The sequence below is a fragment of the Macaca thibetana genome, chromosome 2, assembly GCF_024542745.1.
Source record: "Macaca thibetana thibetana isolate TM-01 chromosome 2, ASM2454274v1, whole genome shotgun sequence".
Lineage (NCBI taxonomy): Eukaryota > Metazoa > Chordata > Mammalia > Primates > Cercopithecidae > Macaca > Macaca thibetana.
This window is the reverse complement of record NC_065579.1, coordinates 1,335,857-1,356,030: the sequence shown is the minus strand read 5'-3', so window position 1 is coordinate 1,356,030 and position 20,174 is coordinate 1,335,857. Positions and strand designations below refer to the sequence as shown.

Here is a 20,174-nt window from a genome sequence, read left to right as displayed (position 1 = left end):
CATGTTCCGTGTCCTGTGGTTTTTTGTTGTTGTTGTTGTTTTTAGAGACGGAGTTTCGCTCTCATTGCCCAGGCTGGAATGCAGTGGTGCAATCTCGGCTCACTGCAACCTTTGCCTCCCGGGTTCAAGTGATTCTCCTGCCTCAGCCTCCCGAGTAGCTGGGATTACAGACATGCGCCACCACGCCCAGCTAATTTTGTGTTTTTAGTAGAGACGGGGTTTCTCCATGTTGATTAGGCTGGTCTCGAATTCCTGACCTCAGGTGATCCACCCGCCTCGGCCTCCCAAAGTGCTGGGAATACAGGTGTGAGCCACCGCGCTTGGCCATATGCTGTGTTTTGACCTGTGTGGTGCATTTTATGGATTTGGGACTTTTACTTGGACTCTCGGTGCCTTTGCTTCCACACACTGATTCTCTCCTCAGAAATCAAGCTCCATGACCACAGCATCAGGAAATTCCTTTTGTAGCTTGTCACCGAAGACTCAAAAGCCATTGTCCCACAAAGCGAGGCTGACCCAGACCCCAGGGCCCCGTGGGGTTGGTGCTCTAGTAGCACATCTGTCAGGGAAAGGTCACCTTCCGTCTGTTCTCCAGAGGCTCCTGGCTTCTTCAAGACTTTGGGCTGGTACTATTTGCCTCACCAAGTTCTCCTTTTCTTATACCAGACACAATACTATATACTCTTCTTTTCATCTGCTTTAGGAAAGCTCAGTAAACTTTCTTTTATTTTTTTTCCAGAGGCAGGGTCTGGCTGTATCACCCAGGCTGGAGTGTACGGCACAACCGTCGCTCACTGCAGCCTCAACCTCCTGGGCTCAAGTGATCCCCCGCCTCAGGCTCCCAAAGTGCTGGGATAGCAGGCATGAGCTGCCACACCCAGCCAGCAATATACAACCCTGAAGGGCTAATAGTGACATGGACAGAGGCAGTGGGCCCAGTTACACATTTTCAGACGTCATCTTGTTTATTACAAAACTTAAAACACCTTCCCCAGGCAAGATACAATTTTATCCTACACATTGTTCCCCTTCATCTGTAGAGTCAAATGTCATCTGCCAGCTTGTGTTGACAAGCGGAATGCTTTCCGTTTGGTCAAGGTTGAGGGACGGTACAGAAATCTTACATTCTAATGAGTACAGCATCCTTTCACCATCCAAGCCATCCACCTTAGGCTTGGAGGTTCAAGTCCGGGTCTAGAGAAGAGAAAGTTTCGTACCCAACCTTGTGGTCTTTCCTTCGGTAGTACATTCGTGTCAGCACGGTCATGAGGAAGGTCTCCAGGATGAGGAGGTGGCAGTTCATCACTGCAGTGTGGGGGAAATACAGGGTAGGTTATGCTGAGTCACAGAGGTGGTATTTTACTAGCAGCCCTGGCAGAGGAGTGGAGCAACACTGTCTCCAGTTGATCCCCAAACTAGGACTTAGGGATACAAAATTGTCATAAATAACATCGGGTTAATGGTAGAGCCAGAACCAGAACTTGGCTGTCTGCTTCTGTGCTGTGAGGCTAGCATTAAAGTCCGTTTCTTCTGTGTGTTCCATCAACATGGGCTTCTGTTTTTTAACCACACCCATTCCTCCCCCGGGAGCTGAGGACTGAACCCATGGCTTCCTGGGTTGGCCCTCAGGGCTGGCCTCAAGCTGGGGGGTTTCCCTTCTCTTCTGTGTGATCAGAGAGGTCATCCTTTCCTCAAAGCCATTGTTGGCATTTCCCGGAGATCCCCTCTGAACACTGAGCAGAAGTCAGGCCGGCCTAATGTCTGTTCTGAGGCCCTTTCTTTCCTGACTCTCCCCGTCTCATCCATCCCACGATGGGATAGGAGCCTTCACGTGCTCACCTTGAGACCTGGTTTTAGAGGAAAAGGGAGGCGAACACGCAATCTGCCCGCCGTTGGCCAAGACTGAGAAGATGGCGGGCTGTAGGGCAGTCAGGATGAGGAGAACCTGTGGAACATAAAAGAGAGGCAAGGGTGGGCTAGGCCTGCTCTCACGGCACAGAGCGCAGCCAGCCCACTGCTGGGCCTTGCCCTTCCACGGGCAGATTCCACCCACCACCAGATCTGTGCAGTCACAGAGGCTTGAGGCTGTCACTTCATTAAAAATCTGTGGGATTTTCATCTTCAGGCAAATGACGTTCTCATTTTCTACCCAATATTTTATTAGAGTTTCTGACAAGATACAAGAACTCATTTTTAATTCCCTTTCTCAGCCTTGGCTACCAGTGAGCACTTACTGGATAAAAAGATGGGTGATTAGAGAAATCATTCCATCTAGCTCACGTGCCTGAGGTCCCTGTTCTAGAATAATGGACAATTCACCATGGAAATGCCCTTTGAAAACTCTGCCATGCCAGGGACTGCAGGGAGAGGGCACTGGGGAATGTGTTTAATGGGTGCCGGGTTTCATCTGGGGAAATTTCAGTTCTGGAGATGGATGGTGGTAATGGTAGTGCAACGATGTGAATGTACTTAATGCCACAGACCTTACACTTCAAAATCATTAACAGGGCAAATCTTACCAAGATTTCACCACAATAAAGAAAGAAGGCGAAAGCTGAGAAGAAGAAGAGGAGGATCGCTGTCCAGCGGCCCTGGAAGCACGGTCTGTCTTAGTACTGCCCTCCCTGAGTACACTGTGTGCAAGACTCAGCTGCTTCGAGGCTGGCGTGGCTCGCCCAGGCTGCCCCACATTAACCATGGGCAGGCTCGGCCATCACAGGGCTTTTATCTTTCCGCCTGCTCTCAAGTACATCTGGGACCCAGAACCTTTCTGCCCCTTCAATCCCTGACTCGTTCCGGGGACTTCTCTCTCTGTTCCCATAGCCTCTTCCATTCTACCTACTTTGTGCCTGGAAGTTCACATTTCGGAGGCATCTGCATAGATCAAATGAGAATGTATGTGAATTCACTCTGTTAACTGTAGGGCAGTCATTATGCCTTGGGAGTAGAAGACCAGCAAGGAGACAGGATGGAGAGAGAAGGAGACCAAGACTGGGCTAGAAGTCATTGCATTTGGTGGAAAAGTCATCTTTGGGGTTAGAGAATGCAGCGCGTAGAAGGCGGGCAAACATGCCTTTGAGAGAATTTTCAGAAGCGGTGTGAAGATGAAGGTCAGGGTAAGGAGAAGACAGGTGTGTGCAGGAGTCAGACACACCTGGGTGTAAATTCTAGCCCCATCCCGTATGTGCCTTTGAGCAAGAACATCTCGAGGTCTGTTTCTTCCTTTGTGAAATGGGAATAATAATGACTCCTAGGGTTGTGAAAATTTAAGTGTAATGTGTGAAAGTGCCTCGCAGGTGGTGTGGGTAGTTCCTGTAGCTATGCTAGTGCTGCTGCTGGTGTTGATGGATTATAGGATTTTAGGAAGTCATAGGTAGAAAAGGAAAGGAAGAAGCAAGGGTAGACAAATTTAAGGTTTGTTAACATACGTGTTATAGGTGAAATTGTGTCCCCCAAAAAGCTATGTTGAAGTCTTGCCCCCAAGTACTTGTGACCTTGTTTAAGAACAGTTTGTTTCACATGTAATTGGTTGAGATGAGGTCGTAGTGGAATAGGGTAGGCCCTTAATCCAATTTGACTGGTGTCCTAAAAATAGACGAGACAGGCGGGTGCAGTGGCTCACGCCTGTAATCCCAACACTTTGGGAGGCCAAGGCGGGTGGATCACCTGGGGTCAGGAGTGTGAGACCAGCCTGGCCAACATAAGAAACCCTGTCTCTACTAAAAATACAAAATTTGCTGGGTGTGGTGGTGTGTGCCTGTAATCCCAGCTCCTCGGGACGCTGAGGCAGCAGAATTGCCCAACCCAAGATCGCACTCCTGCACTCCAGCCTGGGCAACAGAGCAAGATTCCGGATTCCGTTTCCAAAAAAAAAGAAGACACACAGAAACACATGGGGAGAATGTCATCAGACAATGGAGGCAAAAACTGGAGCGACACAAATGCTGGTCAAGGGTCGCCCAGGACTCTGCTGGAAACCACCGGAAACAGAGGCTGGAGACCCCCGCAGGGCTCAAAGGGAGCCCCAGGACTCCGCTGGGAACCACCGGAAACAAGAGAGGCTGGAGACCCCCGCAGGGCTCAAAGGGAGCCCCAGGACTCCGCTGGGAACCACCGGAGACAGGAGAGGCTGGAGACCCCCGCAGGGCTCAAAGGGAGCACGGCCCTGCGGGCTCCTTGACTGTGGGCTTCTAGCCTGCAGCACATGAGACAAGACGTGCCTGTTGTTTCAAGCCATCTGGTTTGTGGTATTTTGTCATGGCAGCCCTGGGAAACAATTCCAGCACAGAAAGACAAAAAGCAGGAAGCACAGGAAGCATTTTCCAAACCTCTTGGGAGATCTGAGACTTATGAAAAAAATGTCTGGGCCCACTTTTAGCCTTTGTTGGTCTCACCTCCTAACCCCAACCATTTGTAGGTCTCTTATGAAACATCTTTTCTCCCCCAGGGCGTAGTTACCTGGAACAGAGCAAATTTGGCTCCCATGCTCTGCTCACCCAGGTGTAGCCTGGCTTGCCGGGAAAGGATGCCCAGGGTCCAGAGAGCCAGCAGTGTGGACACGCCGAGGAAAGTGTTGATCCACAGAGCTGTGCTTGTCTCAGAAATCTGGTGGCAACAGAAAGTAGTCAGGCAGGCAAGATTTCTCTCCCTCTCTCTTTCTTTTTAAGAGATGGTGTCACTCTGTCACCGAGCTGATTGCAGTGGCGCAATCATAGCTCACTGCAGCGTCACATTCCTGGCTCCAGTGGTCCACTAGCCTCAGGCTCCTGAGTAGCTGGGACTACAGGTGCACACCACCATTCCCAGCTAATTTGTTTTGTTTTTTTAAAATAATAGAGATGGGCCAGGCGTGGTGGCTCACGCCTATAATCCCAGCACTTTGGGAGGCAGAGGCGGGCGGATCACCTGAGCTTAGGAGATCGAGGTCATCCTGACTAACACGGTGAAACCTCGTCTCTACTAAAAATACAAAATGAGCCGGGCATGGTGGCACATGCCTGTAATCCTAGCTACTCGGAAGGCTGAGGCAGAATTGCTTGAACCTGGGAGGTGGAGGTTGCAGTGAGCTGGGATTGTGCTATTGCACTCCAGCCTGGGCAACAGAAGAGAAACTCTGTCTCAAAAAAAAAAAAAGAGAGAGAGATGGGATCTCACTATGTTGCCCAAGCTGGTCTCAAACTCCTGGCTTCAAGTGATCCTCCCGTCTCAGCCTCCCAAAGTGCTGGGATTACAGGTGTGAACCACCGCGCCCAGTCTAATTTTAGAAAAAGGGGCTCGCTATATTCCCCAGGCTGGTCTTGAACTCCCACTCTTGAGCAGTCCTCCCACCTCGGCCTCGTGAGCCATTGGGATTACAGGCATGTGTCACGGCACCCGGTGCTTCCTTCGATCTCTCCTCTCCCATGGCAGGAAAGGTAATGAGCAAAGCCCCAGAGCCTGGGCCTACTGCAGTTCTTTGCTCTCCCTGGCAGAGTCCCTGAGCCTCTGTGTTCCCACAGCCACCCTTTTCTGGGGCCCTCTGTCAAGGGGCGTTGGCTCTGGCTGTTCCTTTTAGAACACAAAGGGGCTAAATGAGTCTTGGGCTGTGCTGCCCCTTCCTCCCGGCTTACGTCTGCCGGGTCATAGATGCCGTCGGGGATGAGAAACAGGCCCACCAGGCTCAGCGTTATCTTCAGGAAGGCGTATTGGAAAGGACCCAGCATCAGCAGCTGAAGCTTCTTCCTGCGTGGGGAAGAGGGTGAGGAACACAGGCCACAAACCAGCTGTCCCAGGAAGACCCCCCGCTCCTCACTGGGCTCCTGCGCCGAGGCTTGGCTGCCACCATAAACACCAGCCAGGTTAAGTGCGTGGGGACGGAGGAAAAAACCAGAATGTTGAGAGTGCTGGGAACCCTCTTAGTCTCCCGCTCGCCTCCAGACCAGAATGCTGTCTTTGGAGCGAGGTCTGGGAGTGTGACCTCAACCTCATTCACCAAAGTGGGCAGAAGGGGCAAGCAAGCAAATGGCCCCAAGTCCAGTTTTCTCTGTGTGGCTAAGGCTTGCAGGGTGCAGTGAAGTTCAGTGATGAGAATTTAGGACCTCTCTTTCCTCTGCTCCCCTGTCCCCTGAGGTTGGTGCCCCTGAGTCCTGGCTGTGGGATGCCCACCTTTCCGTCACTGGCTTTGGCCCATTCACGCCGAATTCCCAGAGCCTTGAAGAGGGCTAGGGGGTCAGAAGAAGCTCCCCAGCTCCTGGAGGAGGCACCTTGGCCCTGCCTCACCTGGTGAGCAGCAGCCGCGGACAGCAGGGGCAGCAGCAGCAGCAGGGGCCTGTGTGGACCATCATCGGGGTGTCCCTCAGCGTCCTCAACACTGCCTCCTTCCCCCCAAAGCCTTCCACCATGACCAGCATCAGCAGGTAAAAGCACACGGCATAAAACCTGGGGTGGGGAGAGAAGGGGGCCTATGAGGTGGGGGCACGCTGCAGGGACACCCCTTTGCTGCCAGAGGGAAAGACGGCAGGGACAGGCGGGGCTCACCGAGGGGAAGAGGTAGGGCTGGGCATTCTGGGTGTGTTCCCCAAGAGGAGCAAGGGAGAGGAGACAGGACAGGACTGGGAGAAGCGGAATTTCAGACTGTGGGAGCAAAGGGCTGGCTGAGGAATGTGCCAGATGTGAAAGCGAGGCATTCCCTGAGCAGAACCAGGAGTGCAAGATCCCCGAACTAGCACAGTTTGGGAAGGGCCAGACTCAAGGTCAGCTGGGATCAAGGACACGGACTCCAGAGTCCTGGTGAGCGGGAGCAGAGGGGCCCTCGGAGGGGGAGTGAGTGAGGCAGGACACTCACGAGGCGATGGCCATTTCCACCAGAAACAGGGAACGAGGGATCCAGAGACCAAAGCAGCAGAACACAGCCACCACCTGTTGAGAAGGGGCAGGAGCAGGTGAGGGCGGGAGGGAGCCCGCTGAGGCTCCTGAAACCTTTTGTGGCACCGGCACAGAAGGCAAAACCTGTACATTTAGGCAGCGTTCCTTAAACGTTGCCAGCCGGAAGAAGGACTAATTAAATCAAGCAAACCAAGGACCTGTGTAATGGCTGTGGGAGGGCGTTTCAAACGCCTCGACATAAGGATGGAGCTGAGTGTGACCCTGTGGAATGAGACTTCCCCACACAGGAACCACGGCCTGCCTCTACAGGAAGGAAGCGCTTTTAATAGCAATACTGTGGCAGGGAGCAGTGAGTGAGGCCGCTGGTGGGCTGAGCAGGTCTCCAGCTGTCTCCGCAGCCCTTAGAATTAAAACACTGCATCCCAGCCTTGCAAGCGGAGGATCCTTACTGCAAGGGGAGGTCGGATTGCAAACCTCGGCCCTCAGCGGGTAGTGGCAGGGAAGTCTTCGCTGAAGTGAGTTGCTGAGTTTAGAGGAATTCTCACGTTGGTCTCTGCCTTCGTCTCAGTTCCCCCCGAAGGGCAGCCCCAGGGCCTCACCGTGGGTGCTGAGCTATTCCAGAGCAGAGACCGCCTCTTGATGGGGCAGCGGGTGTTCTTGTACAGGTAGACGGCATCCTCCAGGAAGATGGCAATGGAGCCCAGCACCAGCAAGGTCATGATGCTGGTGAGGGCAAGTTCCACAGGGCCCAGGGCTAGAGGAGGAGAAGGCAGAGAGCTGACGACCGGGACGGAGCGGGAGAAGGTGTGGGCTTGTTCCCTCGGATCCAAGTGGCCTTACTGGATCTAGGCTCTCACCCGTGCACAGGAATGATGATTTTTTTTTTTTTTTTTTTTTTTTTTTTTTTTTTGAGACGGAGTCTCACTCTGTCCCCCTTGCTGGAGTGCAGTGGCCGGATCTCAGCTCACTGCAAGCTCCGCCTCCCGGGTTCAGGCCATTCTCCTGCCTCAGCCTCCCGAGTAGCTGGGACTACAGGCGCCCACCACCTCGCCCGGCTAGTTTTTTTGTATTTTTTAGTAGAGACGGGGTTTCACTGTGTTAGCCAGGATGGTCTCGATCTCCTGACCTCGTGATCCACCCGTCTCGGCCTCCCAAAGTGCTGGGATTACAGGCTTGAGCCACCGCGCCCGGCCGGAATGATGATTTTTTAGACTTTTTTTTTTTAGATGGAGACTTGCTGTGTCACCCAGGCTGGAGTGCAGTGGTGCAAAATTGGCTCGCCGCAACCTCCGCCTCCCGGGTTTAAGCAATTCTCCTGCCTCAGCCTGCCAAGTAGCTGGGGTTACAGATGCCCACCACTACACCCGGCTAATTTTTGTATTTTTAGTAGAGATGGTTTTCTCCATGTTGGCCAGGATGATCCCGAACTCCTGACCTCAAGTGATCCACTCGCCTTGGCCCCACAAAGTGCTGGGATTACAGGCCTGAGCCCCCGTGCCTGACCCCAATTCACTTTTCTATCTCCAGTGCCAGGTGTTACACTAGCAAATGTAGATCAATTAACATAATTGAAGCAGAATGTGATTATGGGACATTCTGGAGCTGTTTAAGTTGATTTCACCATCATTATATGGTGAAGCCAAGACATCAGGAGGCTACTTTCTTGTGGGGAGGACAGGGCCTCACTCTGCCACCCAGATTGGAGGGCAGTGGTGCGATCGTAGCTCACTGCAACCTTGACCTTCTGGGTTCAAACCATCCTCCAACCTCAGCCTCCCAAGTAGCCTGGGACTACAGGCGTGCACCACCACCACGGCCGGCTAATTTGTATGATTTTCTGTAGAGACGGGGTCTCACTACATTGCCCAGACTGGTCTCAAATTCCTGGGCTTAAGCAGTCCTCCCACCTTGGCCTCCCAAAGTGCTGGGATTACAGGTGTGACCCACCACACTAGACCAGGGGGAACTTCAACAAAAGAGAAATGGATACAAATAAAAACCCCAAGGACACCTGACCCAAGCCGGCCTCATGCTTGGTCTTACATGAAATATAGTCCATTGGTTCTCAAACTTTCATGGATATTGCAATCATTTTGGGAGTTGTTAAAAAGCAGCTAGCTGGCCGGGCGCGGTGGCTCACGCCTGTAATCCCAGCACTCAGGGAGGCCGGGCGCGGTGGCTCACACCTGTGGTCCCAGCACTTCGGGAAGCTGAGGTGGGTAGATCACTTGAGGCCGGGAGTCCAAGACAAGCCTGGCCAACACAGCAAAACCCCACCTCTACTAAAAACACAGAAATTAGCTGGGTGTGGTGCTGCTAGCCTGTGGTCCCAGCTACTCGGGGAGAGGTGGAGGCTGCAGTGAGCCAAGGTCACACCACTGCCCTCCAGCCCAGGTGACAGAGCAAGACCCTGTTTCAAACAAACAAACAAAAAATAACAAGAAGAGGAAAATGTCTATAATACTGAAAAAAGTTAGCAATGTTTATGTTTGGGTGATGGGACTACGGATGATTTGTGTCTTCTTTTCTATCTTCTTACTTTTTTCTATCTTTTCTGAGTATTCTTTTTTTTTTTAAACAACTTAATTTTCTCACCGTTTTGGAGGCGAGAAGTTCAAGATCAAGGTGTCAGCAGGTTTGATTTCTCCTGAGGCCTCTCTGCTCCACTTGCAGACAACTCCCCTCCCCTCCTCCCTCCCCTCCTCTCCCCTCCTCCCTCCCCTCCTCTCCCCTCCCCCTCCCCTCCTCTCCCCCCTCCCCCCCCCCCCCCCCCTCCCCCCTCCCTCCCCTCTCCCCCCCTCCCCTCTCCTCACCCTCCCTTCCTCCCTCCCCTCCCCCCCCCCCCCCCCCCCCCTCCTCCCCTCCCCTCTCCTCCCCCTCCCCCTCCTCCCCCTCCCTTCCTCCCTCCCCTCCCCTCCCTCCTCCCTTCCTCCCTCTCCTCCCCTTCTTTTCTTTCTTTTTTTTTTTTTTTTTTTTTTTTTTTGAGACGGAGTCTCGCTCTGTCGCCCAGGCTGGAGTGCAGTGGCGCGATCTCGGCTCACTGCAAGCTCCGCCTCCCGGGTTCACGCCATTCTCCTGCCTCAGCCTCCCGAGTAGCTGGGACTACAGGCGCCCACAACCGCGCCCGGCTAATTTTTTTTTTTTGTATTTTTAGTAGAGACGGGGTTTCACCGTGGTCTCGATCTCCTGACCTTGTGATCTGCCCGCCTCGGCCTCCCAAAGTGCTGGGATTACAGGCGTGAGCCACCGCGCCCGGCTCTTTTCTTTCTTTCAACGAAGTTTCACTCTTGTCACCCAGGCTGGAGTGCAGTGGCCTGATCTCAGCTTACTGCACCCTCCACCTCCCAGGTTTAAGTGATTCTCCTGCCTCAGCCTTGCAAGTAGCTGGGACTACAGGCACCTGCCAAGCTAGTGGAGACAGTTTTCACCACGTTGGCCAGGCTGGTCTTGATCTCCTGACCTCAACTGGTCCGCCCGCCTCGGCCTCCCAAAGTGCTGCGATCACAGGCGTGAGCCTCCGCGCCCGGCCTAAACATTAACTAATAAACCATCACAGAGAAAGCCCATTGCTAACTGGGATCACAGGCGTGAGCCTCCACGCCCGGCCGACACCCATGTTTCTACTGTGTCCTCACACGGCCTTTTCTCCGTGTGTGAAAATCCCTAGTGTCTTTCTTTTCCAATTATTCTATAATGAATATGTATCTTATAACAAAAATAAACCTTTTTCTGGAAAACATATTTTTCCAAATATACAATGATGTGAAAAATTTATTTCGTGTCATGTTTACAAAAACAGAACATAAAACTATAGGAATAATATGATTTCTACAAACGTTAAATAAAAGCATAGAGAAAGGGCCAGGATTACAGGGCTCATGCCCTGTAATCTCAGCACTTTGGGAGGCCGAGGCGGGTGGATCACCTGAGGTCAGGAGTTCAAGACCAGCCTGGCCAACATGGTGGAACCCCATCTCTACCAAAAATACAAAATTAGCCAGGCGTGGTGGCGGGTGCCTGTAATCCCAGCTACTCTGAGAGGCTGAGGCAGAAGAATTGCTTGAATTGGGAGGTGGAAGTTGCAGTGAGCTGAGATCACACCACTGCACTTCAGCCTGGGCAACAGAGCCAGACTGTCTCAAAAAAAAAAAAAAAGGAAATTACACTAAGATATTTGCCGTGCCTGTCTCTGGGTGAGACTGTAGATGCTTTTTTCTCTTTTTACTGTTCCGTATTTTCTTTTTTTGTTAAACTAAACCTGAATGATTTTTATAATAGAAATGTTTAATTTAAAAAAATTCAGACAATAGGCAAAGTCCAGACAGGAAAAAGCCAAAATTAATGCAGGTGGTTTTCCAAAACCAACGTTCCATGGTTGGGAAAGCAGGGCCATTGCTAGAGCCTCTCTTACCCCAGCCCCGTGTGCTCATCAGCCCTTGGAGAGCGTAAAAACTGCCCTTCACACACCCACCAACTCAGTCTTTCCCAGTCCTCATTTCCCTAACTGCCCCCTGCTCCGTGAAAACCTCCATTGCGGTGACGTTTCGTCCTCCTTCCGCCCACATCAGGGCTGTTTGTATTTACATAGCTGTTTACTCGCTTACTGCCGGTTCTCCACCTTGTGGTGCAAACTCCACGGAGGCAGGGACCTTGTCAAGCTTGTGCTGTTCTCAAACGCCTGGAGCAGTAACTGCTCTGTAACTATTTGTTGAATGAAAGCAATAGCCTGTGAGAATTCCTGTCATCATCCCCATTTTATAGACTTTTTCAGGAAACGAGGCTCAGAGAAGGAAGCACCTCGCCCAGGGTCACACGACCTGGAAGTGAAGGAGCGGAGATTGAAGCACAGGGAAAGCCCACACTCCTATTAACCATGACACACAGTGACTCCAGGTGTGTGTACTCGTGGATGTGGGAGAGATTTTCAAGGCAACCTGGGGGGGCTGTTCCATTTATGAAGGTGAGGGTGGGGCAGATTCTGACTGTTCAACACAAAAGGTTTTGCAGTGTCTTCTAACTGTCGCCTTTGGTACTCTAATTAGGAAAGGAAAAGTTCCTTAGCATCCATAGTCCGATACTGGGCCTGCCCATCAAACCATCATCTTCTTAGGAGATGGCAGGAGATAGCAGGAGATAACCTCTTCTTTTCTGGTTGAACTCAGTTTCCCCCAAAGTGCATCTAAATGGATACTATGGGACAAAAGTATTCCGCGGCTGAAGAATTTTTGGAAATGCATTAAAGTTAAATATGATGATTCCCGCAGAGCATAATGAAATTTTTAATCTGCTAATTTACATTGTAAATTTCCAAAAGGAGGGTCTAGAATGCACCTTTTACAAAACTTAACTTTTTTTTTTGAGATGGAGTCTCACTCTGTCGCCAGGCTGGGGTGCAGTGGTGTGATCTCAGCTCACTGCCACCTCCGCCTCGTGGATTCAAGCAATTCTCCTGCCTCCGCCTCCCAAGTAGCTGGGATTACAGGTAACCACCACCATGCCCAGCTAATTTTTGTATTTTAAGTAGAGATAGGGGTTCACCATGTTGGGCAGGCTGGTCTCGAAATCCTGACCTCACGTGATCCACCCGCCTTGGCCTCCCACAGTGCTGGGATTACAGGCGTGAGCCACCGCGCCTGGTCACAAAACTTAGCTTCCTACAGAACTCTGTTTCCATGAAGGACTCCGTGGGGTTAAGTTTCTGAGACTTTGGGAAATGCTTGTCTGGCTGACCATTTTGACTATAATCATACTTACAGCAACTATTAAATTTCCCACTGTCTCTAGAATAACAAAGATTACTTTTTAAAAGAATGAAAACAGGAACATTAAATAAAAATTTGAAAAAAGAATAATCACCTGTAATCCCCGCTTTCTAACCAAAAATTATTTCCATGATTGCGTATCTGCTTCCAGGAGGTTAGAAGCACAGTATGGGGTGTTGGAGTCAGACACTTGAGTTCAAAGTAAAATGCCACTTACCAATAGCTCTATGACCATAGACAGTTACTTATCCTCTCCTTAAGCTTCTTAGCAAAGCACCTGGCGTGTAGTATTTGTTCAATAAAAAGTAGCTTTAAGGCTGGGCACAGTGGTTCACACCTGTAATCCCAGCACTTTAGGAGGCTGAGGCAGGAGGATTGCTTGAGCTGGGGAGTTTGAGATCAGCCTGGGCAACAAAGTGAGACTGTGTCTCTACAAAAATTAATAGTTAGCCCAGGCATGGTGGTGTGTGCCTACACTCCCAGCTACTCGAGAGGATGAGGTGGGAGGATCACTTGAGCCCAGAGATTGAGCTGCAGTGAGCCGTGATTAAAAAAAAAAAAAATTGGCCGGGCGCGGTGGCTCAAGCCTGTAATCCCAGCACTTTGGGAGGCCGAGACAGGCGGATCACAAGGTCAGGGGATCGAGACCATCCTGGCTAACACAGTGAAACCCCGTCTCTACTAAAAAATACAAAAAACTGGCCGGGCGTGGTGGTGGGCACCTGTAGTCCCAGCTGCTTGGGAGGCTGAGGCAGGAGAATGGCGTAAACCCGGGAGGCGGAGCTTGCAGTGAGCTGAGATCTGGCCACTGCACTCCAGCCTGGGCGACAGAGCGAGACTCCATCTCAAAAAAAAAAAAAAAAAAAAATTGATTCAATGGTTCTTCCAGAACAATAGCTTTCTCTCTCTCTCTCTTTATTTTTATTTTTTAAATTGAGACAGGGTTTCGGTCTGTTGCGAAGGCTAAGGCTGGTGGTACAATCATAGCTCACTGCAACCTCGACCTCCCAGGGTTGCAGCATGGCCCACCATGACTGGCCTGAAATAGTTTTCTTAGCATTTAATTTTAAGTTCGAGACCAGCCTGGGTAACACGGGGAAATTCCATCTCTACAAAAAAACCACAAAAATTAGCCGGGCTTGGTGGCAAGTGCCTGTGGTCCCAGCTACTTGGGAGGCTGAGGTGGGAGGATTACCTGACCCCAGCAGGTGGAGGGTTGGGGTGAGCCAAGCTCGCACCACTGCCCTCCAGTCTGGGTGACAGAGCAAGACCATGTCTCAAAAAAAAAAAAAAAAAGGAACAACAGAGTTTACGAATGAAGTGAGGAGGTTTTGCCACATCCTCCCAGAGGCACGTCTTCCTTCTCTGTCTGTGCCATCGCCATTGCCCAGAACTAGCACTTACACACCTAGGTCTTTACCAGATTGCCTGCTCTTTCTTTGAATTGCCTGTTTGCCACACTTCCTCTTCTTTCCCTGCCGCTGCCCTGCCTCAGACTGTTTTCCCGCATGCCAGGCCAGGGCAACAACCTCTCATATGCATCCCTGCCTATTTCCTGCTGTTGCTGAGATGGAGTCTTGTTCTGTCGCCCAGGCTGGAGTGCAGTGGCATGATCTCAGCTCACTGCAACCTCTGCCTACCGGGTTCAAGCAATTCTCCTGCCTCAGCCTCCCGAGTAGCTGGGACTACAGGCACCCGCCACCTCGCTTGGCTAATTTTTGTATTTTCAGTAGAGATGAGGTTTCACCATCTTGGCCAGGCTGATCTTGAACTCAACCTCAAATGATCCACCCGCGTCAGTCTCCCAAAGTGCTGGGATTACAGGCGCGAGCCACCGCGCCCGGCCATGTCCCTGCTTCTTAAGGCTCTTCCTCTGCTATCCATCCTGATTACTAATTAATGGCTGTGAAGCACTGCTTTCATCCAGCCACTCCCAGTCTCAGAGCCCTCAGCAGCTCCTTCTCTCTGTGGGATAAAGTACAGCTCCTCTGCCAGCCCAGCAGGCATCAGGCCTCACCTCACCTGCCGAGCCCTCTCAATTGTCCCCGGTTCTTCCACCAGGATCCTTGAATCCTGCCAGGCCTCACTCCCCTGGGCCTGGGGCACCCCCGACTCATCCTCTCAGCTTCCCTGTCCCAGAGAGAGGGCTGCTGGCCAAATCCTCCCCACTCTGCCTGCAGCAAGGCTTGCTGGACTAGCAGACTCAGCATGGCCTGTTCTGAGCAGCCTTGGGGTTCCTATTTGCACATTTTGAAGGAAAGCAATGTGACAACCTTTTCATTGTGTGAGACAAGGTTTCTCAACCTGAGCGCTGTTGACACTTTGGCCCGAATAATCTTTTTTGTGGGGGTTCTTCCTGTGTACTGTAGGAGTTTAGCAGCTTTCCTGGCCTCTGACCATGAGGTGCCAGTAGCACCTTCCAGTGTGGCACGGGAACAGTCTCCGGACACTGCCACGTGTTCCCTGCGGGGAGAGCTGCTGTGTAAGGGAAGGCTCGGGCCGCCAGCTGCACTATCTGAACAGGAGGTTCCTGGAACTGGATGTAGCAGCCACCTGCTGCGCAAACCACAGAGTGGCCACCAGGCATCTCCGGACACTCTGGCAGTTGGCAGCCGCTCTGGTTCAGATAATCTGAAATGAAGCCATACACAGCCCAAGGACACGCCCACATCTGCGTCGGAATGCAAACTGAGAGCTTCCTGTTGCCTGGGAAATGCATTAAATGTGCTACAGAGACATAGACCTCTAGCCAACATTTCACAGGTAGTCAATATGCAGCAGGAAAACAAAATAAAGTGCAGGCGTGAGCCACATTTTCTCTAAGCATGCTCGGGCCATGATTCTCAATGTTTTTGGTGTCCAGGGAATAAGCGGAGCCCCATCCTATGCCTTTCACTTTCTTTTTCTTTTCTTTTTTTTTTTTTTTTTTTTTTTCTTTTTGGGACGTAGTCTCACTCACTGTCACCCAGGCTGGAGTGCAATGGCATGATGTCGGCTCACTGCAACCTCCACCTCCCGAGTTCAAGTGACTCTCCTGCCTCAGCCTCCTGAGTAGCTGGGACTACAGGTGCCCGCCACCACGCCCAGCTAATTTCTGTATTTTTAGTAGAGACGGGGGTTTCACCATGTTGGCCAGGCTGGTCTCGAACTCCTGACCTCAGGTGATCAGCTCACCTCGGCCTCCCAAAGTGCTGGGATCACAGGTGGGAGCCCACTGCGCCTGGCAGATGCTTTTCACTATTTTTTTTTTTCCTGAGACGGAGTCTCACTCTGTCACTCAGGCTGGAGTGCAGTGGTGCAATCTCAGCTCACTGCAACCTCCACCTCCCGGGTTCAAGAGATTCTCCTACCTCAGCCTCCCGAGTAGCTGGGATGACAGGTTCACTCTACCATGCTCGGCTAACTTTTGTATTTTTAGTAGTAGAGACAGGGTTTCACCATGTTGGCCAGGCGGGTCTCAAACTTCTGGCTTCAGGTGATCCGCCCACCTCAGCCTCCCAAAGTGCTGGGATTACAGGCGTGAGCCACCGCGCCCAGCCCAATGCCTTTCACTTTGAAAAGTAATTCAGTAACAGAATCTTGTTGGCCAACACTGAGAGGACGCTTTTGCAGGTTCACCTATTTTTTTTTTTTTTTAATTATTGTTTTATTCGAAAAAGTGCTTCTTGCAAAAGGGAAGCTGCAAAACAGAGACCTCTGCAACAATTACTTGTTTTTTCTTAAAGTGAAAGAATGGGTGGGATCCGGGGGATCAAAGCGGTAGATGGATGACCAGGAGCACCCCCAAGTTATTTTCAGGAAACTGTGTCAAAATGCAAAGGTAAAATTTCCAGTCAAGGAATTCTTCCAACAACTGAACTTGAGCTCGTCTCGGGGATCCCCACACCCTCCCCTTCAGTGGAAAAGTGTGACTTATTATTGCAAACCAATTACTCCACTACAATAAGCACATCTGTCTACCTGAAAGCTCCGGGGTGGAATGAGGCAAATACCCACAAACACACACACACCCAACAACAGAATGCCCCAGGGAGGAGAAGGGTTTTCAGAAAAGTCTGGATCCTTTTCAGAAAGGAGGCTGGATCGTAAAACAAATCCAGCTGGTTCACCTCTGTGAAGCGCGTCACCCACAGTAACCACCCTCTAGAATGCCATGCGTCCAGGGCGGATGCCATGCAGGCCTCCAGGAGACCCGATGGGGCCTGGACCACTTGGGCACCACCTTGAGTCCCCAGATGGCGCTGGGGTCTGAAAAAGCGCCCCAGGTCGCAGTGCCCCAGTGTGAATGAGCTTTGGGGCCAGTTTTGTGGAGGCCCAACATGAGGGTTGCTCTCCAGAACCAGGCTCTCGTGCTGCCCTTTTGACCCCTGACTCCTTGAGGCATTGCCTTTCTCCAAGGCCTTAACCACGATGACGGACAGCGGGCCAGTTATTCTTCCCAGCTGCCCAGGTGGACCAGCTCAGGGCCGCCTCTCCCCAGCTCCACCCAGCAATCCTGGTTTCCCTCCTCTCAGTTCCCTCTGGCGAGGGTCCCCACTCACCTCTCAGGAGTTGGGCTGCTGTGGGTGGATGAGAGAAGCAGGCGGAGGGGACGCCATAATTGGTCTTCAGTACCTCCAGAAGATCTGCTGTGTATCTGGCGAGACACCAGCCTGTGCTCAGAACCGTGGGGGCTGGGGGAAGGGGGAGGGGTGCATACTGGACCCTCAACCACTCCTGAGCGCAGGACTTTGTCTGTTGCCCTCAGGGTCTCTTTCTCTCTCTCTCTTCCCTCCCTCCCTCCCTCCTTTCCTTCCTTCCTTCCTTCCTTTTTTTTTCTCGTTGAGACAGGGTCTTGCTGTGTTGCCCAGGCTGGAGTGCAGTGGTGTCTTGGCTCACACAAGCAGCCTTGACCTCCCGGGCTCAAGTGATCTATTCAGCCCCCGTCCCCATGGAGGAAGCTGGGACTACAGGCGCACGCCACCACACCCAACTAATTTTGTATATTTTTGGTAGAGACAGGATTTCGCCATGTTGCTCAGACACTAGTCTCGAACTCCTGGACTCAAACTGGAACTGGGCTTGAACTCCTGGACTCCTGCCTCAGCCTCCCAAAGTGCTGGGATTACAGGTGCCCGGCCTCAGGGCCGTTTTCTTAGAGGGAGTGGAGAACTGCCCAGGCAGGGGAGTAAGACAAGCTGCCACCTAGCTGGGGCGTGCCTGGCTGCAGTGCCTGAAGAGCCCACCGTGGATTCTCTCCATGCTGGTCGGGCTGCAGCCCAGGGACTGGCCACTGACCAGAGAGGAAGAGCAGGATCCCAGAGGAAGGGTGAGTCCTTGCAGAGGGACGGCCCCCTGCTACTGAGGGGCGCTGCCACTTCCTCTGGGGATGCCTTCCACAGCCCCTGCTCTGGGATCTTTCTCTCCCCACGGTGGGGGGCAAGGCCAAGGCCCTGAAGTGTCACACCCTGGCCCAAACCCACGTTGTCCCTGAGGACCTAGGAACAGCAGACCATTTTCAGTCCTGTCTCATTCTGAGTGCGGCAGCCAAAGGGCTCTGGGAGGGAGAGAGGACAGGAGGGGGACAGGCGCCGCCGCTGCTTTAGCAACTGGCCCAGGGCCCGCCGCCCTCACTTACCTGGGGTCAAGCTTTATCTGGGTCCTGCACGGCTCCATGCCGCTTTCTCTCCAGCAATCCCGCAGGCACCGCGGGTGAGACGGGCAGGCGGGGCGGCAGGTGTGGGCCCGGGGCCGGGTGGGGGCCAGCGGAGTTCCAGAGTCTTCCCCTCTGCCGCTGTCCCTCCTTGAGCTTCCTGGGCCAACTTTTCTATCTCAGAGTTCACCCTGGAGGAATTTGATCCTCGAGGCTGGCGAAGTTCCCTGTGCCTGACTCATCCCTGCCCCCAGGCTGGTCCCTCCCACCTCTTGGACAGGCGCCTTTGGCCACCCCTTGCCCCTGGCCCGGCCCATCCTATAGGAGTTTTGTGGCGAGTCCGCCCTGCCCTTCCAGGACCGTTCTGGGGTGGGGTGGGCTCGCCACAAACTCCTGCCCTGGGCGGGGGCGGGGACGAAGTCCTCACCGCAGTGCTCCCCGGTCAGATGCCCCCGAAGAACCTGCTGGAACTCAGGCTCCGGCACTCCGCAGTGGGGAGACTCAGGCTGAGTCCTCGGCTGTGTTTGGCGCCGTCCGCCTGATGTGCGGAAGGGAGGACAGGCTGGAAAAGCCAGATGAGGCCGGTGTGGGTTCCCGAACCCCAGTTCATCACAGCGGGACGATGGGCTCAGCCAGCCGCACGCGGGGCCGGAAGATGCAGCCGAGTGGAGGCTGTGCCTGGGAGTCAGAGTTGCAGAGTGAGATTGCTGGGCATTTTGACAGGTCTTGAAAACCTGCTGAATTATAGGCTTGCAAACAATTTTATTGGTTGATAGCTTCCCTTTTCTCTCTCTCCAAACAGATTGAAATCTCTTTGAAGGCAGACACAGCATCTTGTACTGTGGTACGCTGGTACCTCTAGGTTCCTGGCACCGAAGCTGACACATACAAAGGGTTCCTTAGAATTTGGTTGCATAGTTGATGAAAGCACAAACCCAGAGCGGCAGCAGCATCCGTCAGCATGTCTGGGGTGCCAGGGGGCTTCGCTCATTTAGACTTTACCACCGCATTACAAGGGAAGTAGTATCCTTATTCCCATTTTACAGATAAGGAGGCTGAGGTGCAGAGAGGTTAAGAAACCAGGGTGGACAGAAAGCCATGGGGTGTGGAGAGCGGCCAAAAGGGCCTGGGGGAGGGGCTGTGTTGGGGCCTGGTGGAGATGGTAGGAAGTGAGAAGAGGGCCCGGAGGAGGGTGCAGAGGGTCAGTTCTGGGAAGGGACAAGGGGCTCCCTGTGCCGGGCTGGTGAGGCCATACAAGCAGGGAAGCGGTCCCTGATGGGGTACCCGGAGGACTCCCCACTCCTGTCCCCAAACACCTCAAAGTCTCTCCCAAGAGTCAAGCTGGGTCCTCCTCCAGTTTCCCCTCCTCCCAAAGTCCAGTTCCTGGGACAGGACAATGTCGTGAGGCCGGCGTCTCAGGGGCCAGCTGCCTCTAAGGTGGAGGTCAGGGAAGGAAGAGGCCGCCAAGGGCCCTGACCCCCAGAGGGTCACTGGCCTCAGCCCCACCCTGACAAAGAGGCAGACTGACTCAGCTTCCTCCCAGCATCTCTCCAGGAACGCTCGCCAGGTCATTTACCCTGAGCCCACTGGAGGCCTTGGGTTTAATTACCCAAAGCCCTGAACTTTAGACTTCCCAGAGCTGACAACAGGGCGCTGGGGATGTTCTTAGAAACTTCAACTTCAGGACACAGTGGGGAATGGCGGGAAAGGTGGAAGGGCAGGAGGGAGCCAGAGGGACGGAGGTTGGACTGAGACTGGTGCTTCCCCACCGGGCACCCCAGGAGAGACCGGCAGGGCGTCCGTGAGGGGAGGGGGCTTCTGCCCCACCCAAGGTCTCCAGGGGGCGTCTTCTGTACAGAGTGGCCCGGGATCCAACCAGTGGGAGGCCCTGCCTGGAGGCTGGCCCGTCCCCAGCT

At 52.9% G+C, this 20,174-nt stretch overlaps 1 protein-coding gene across 1 annotated transcript; it reads right to left on the bottom strand.

The window, feature by feature from the left end:
• Positions 1-939: 939 nt before the first annotated feature.
• SLC51A (solute carrier family 51 subunit alpha) lies at positions 940-18,555 on the bottom strand. Its single transcript, XM_050779207.1, has 9 exons — positions 18,244-18,555; positions 17,168-17,262; positions 7,464-7,618; positions 6,824-6,897; positions 6,259-6,417; positions 5,610-5,721; positions 4,459-4,605; positions 1,840-1,945; positions 940-1,305 (listed from the first exon to the last, which is right to left on the bottom strand). The coding sequence occupies exons 1-9, from the start codon at positions 18,279-18,281 to the stop codon at positions 1,169-1,171; spliced, it is 1,023 nt and encodes a 340-aa protein (XP_050635164.1). The 5' UTR covers positions 18,282-18,555; the 3' UTR covers positions 940-1,168.
• Positions 18,556-20,174: the final 1,619 nt, after the last annotated feature.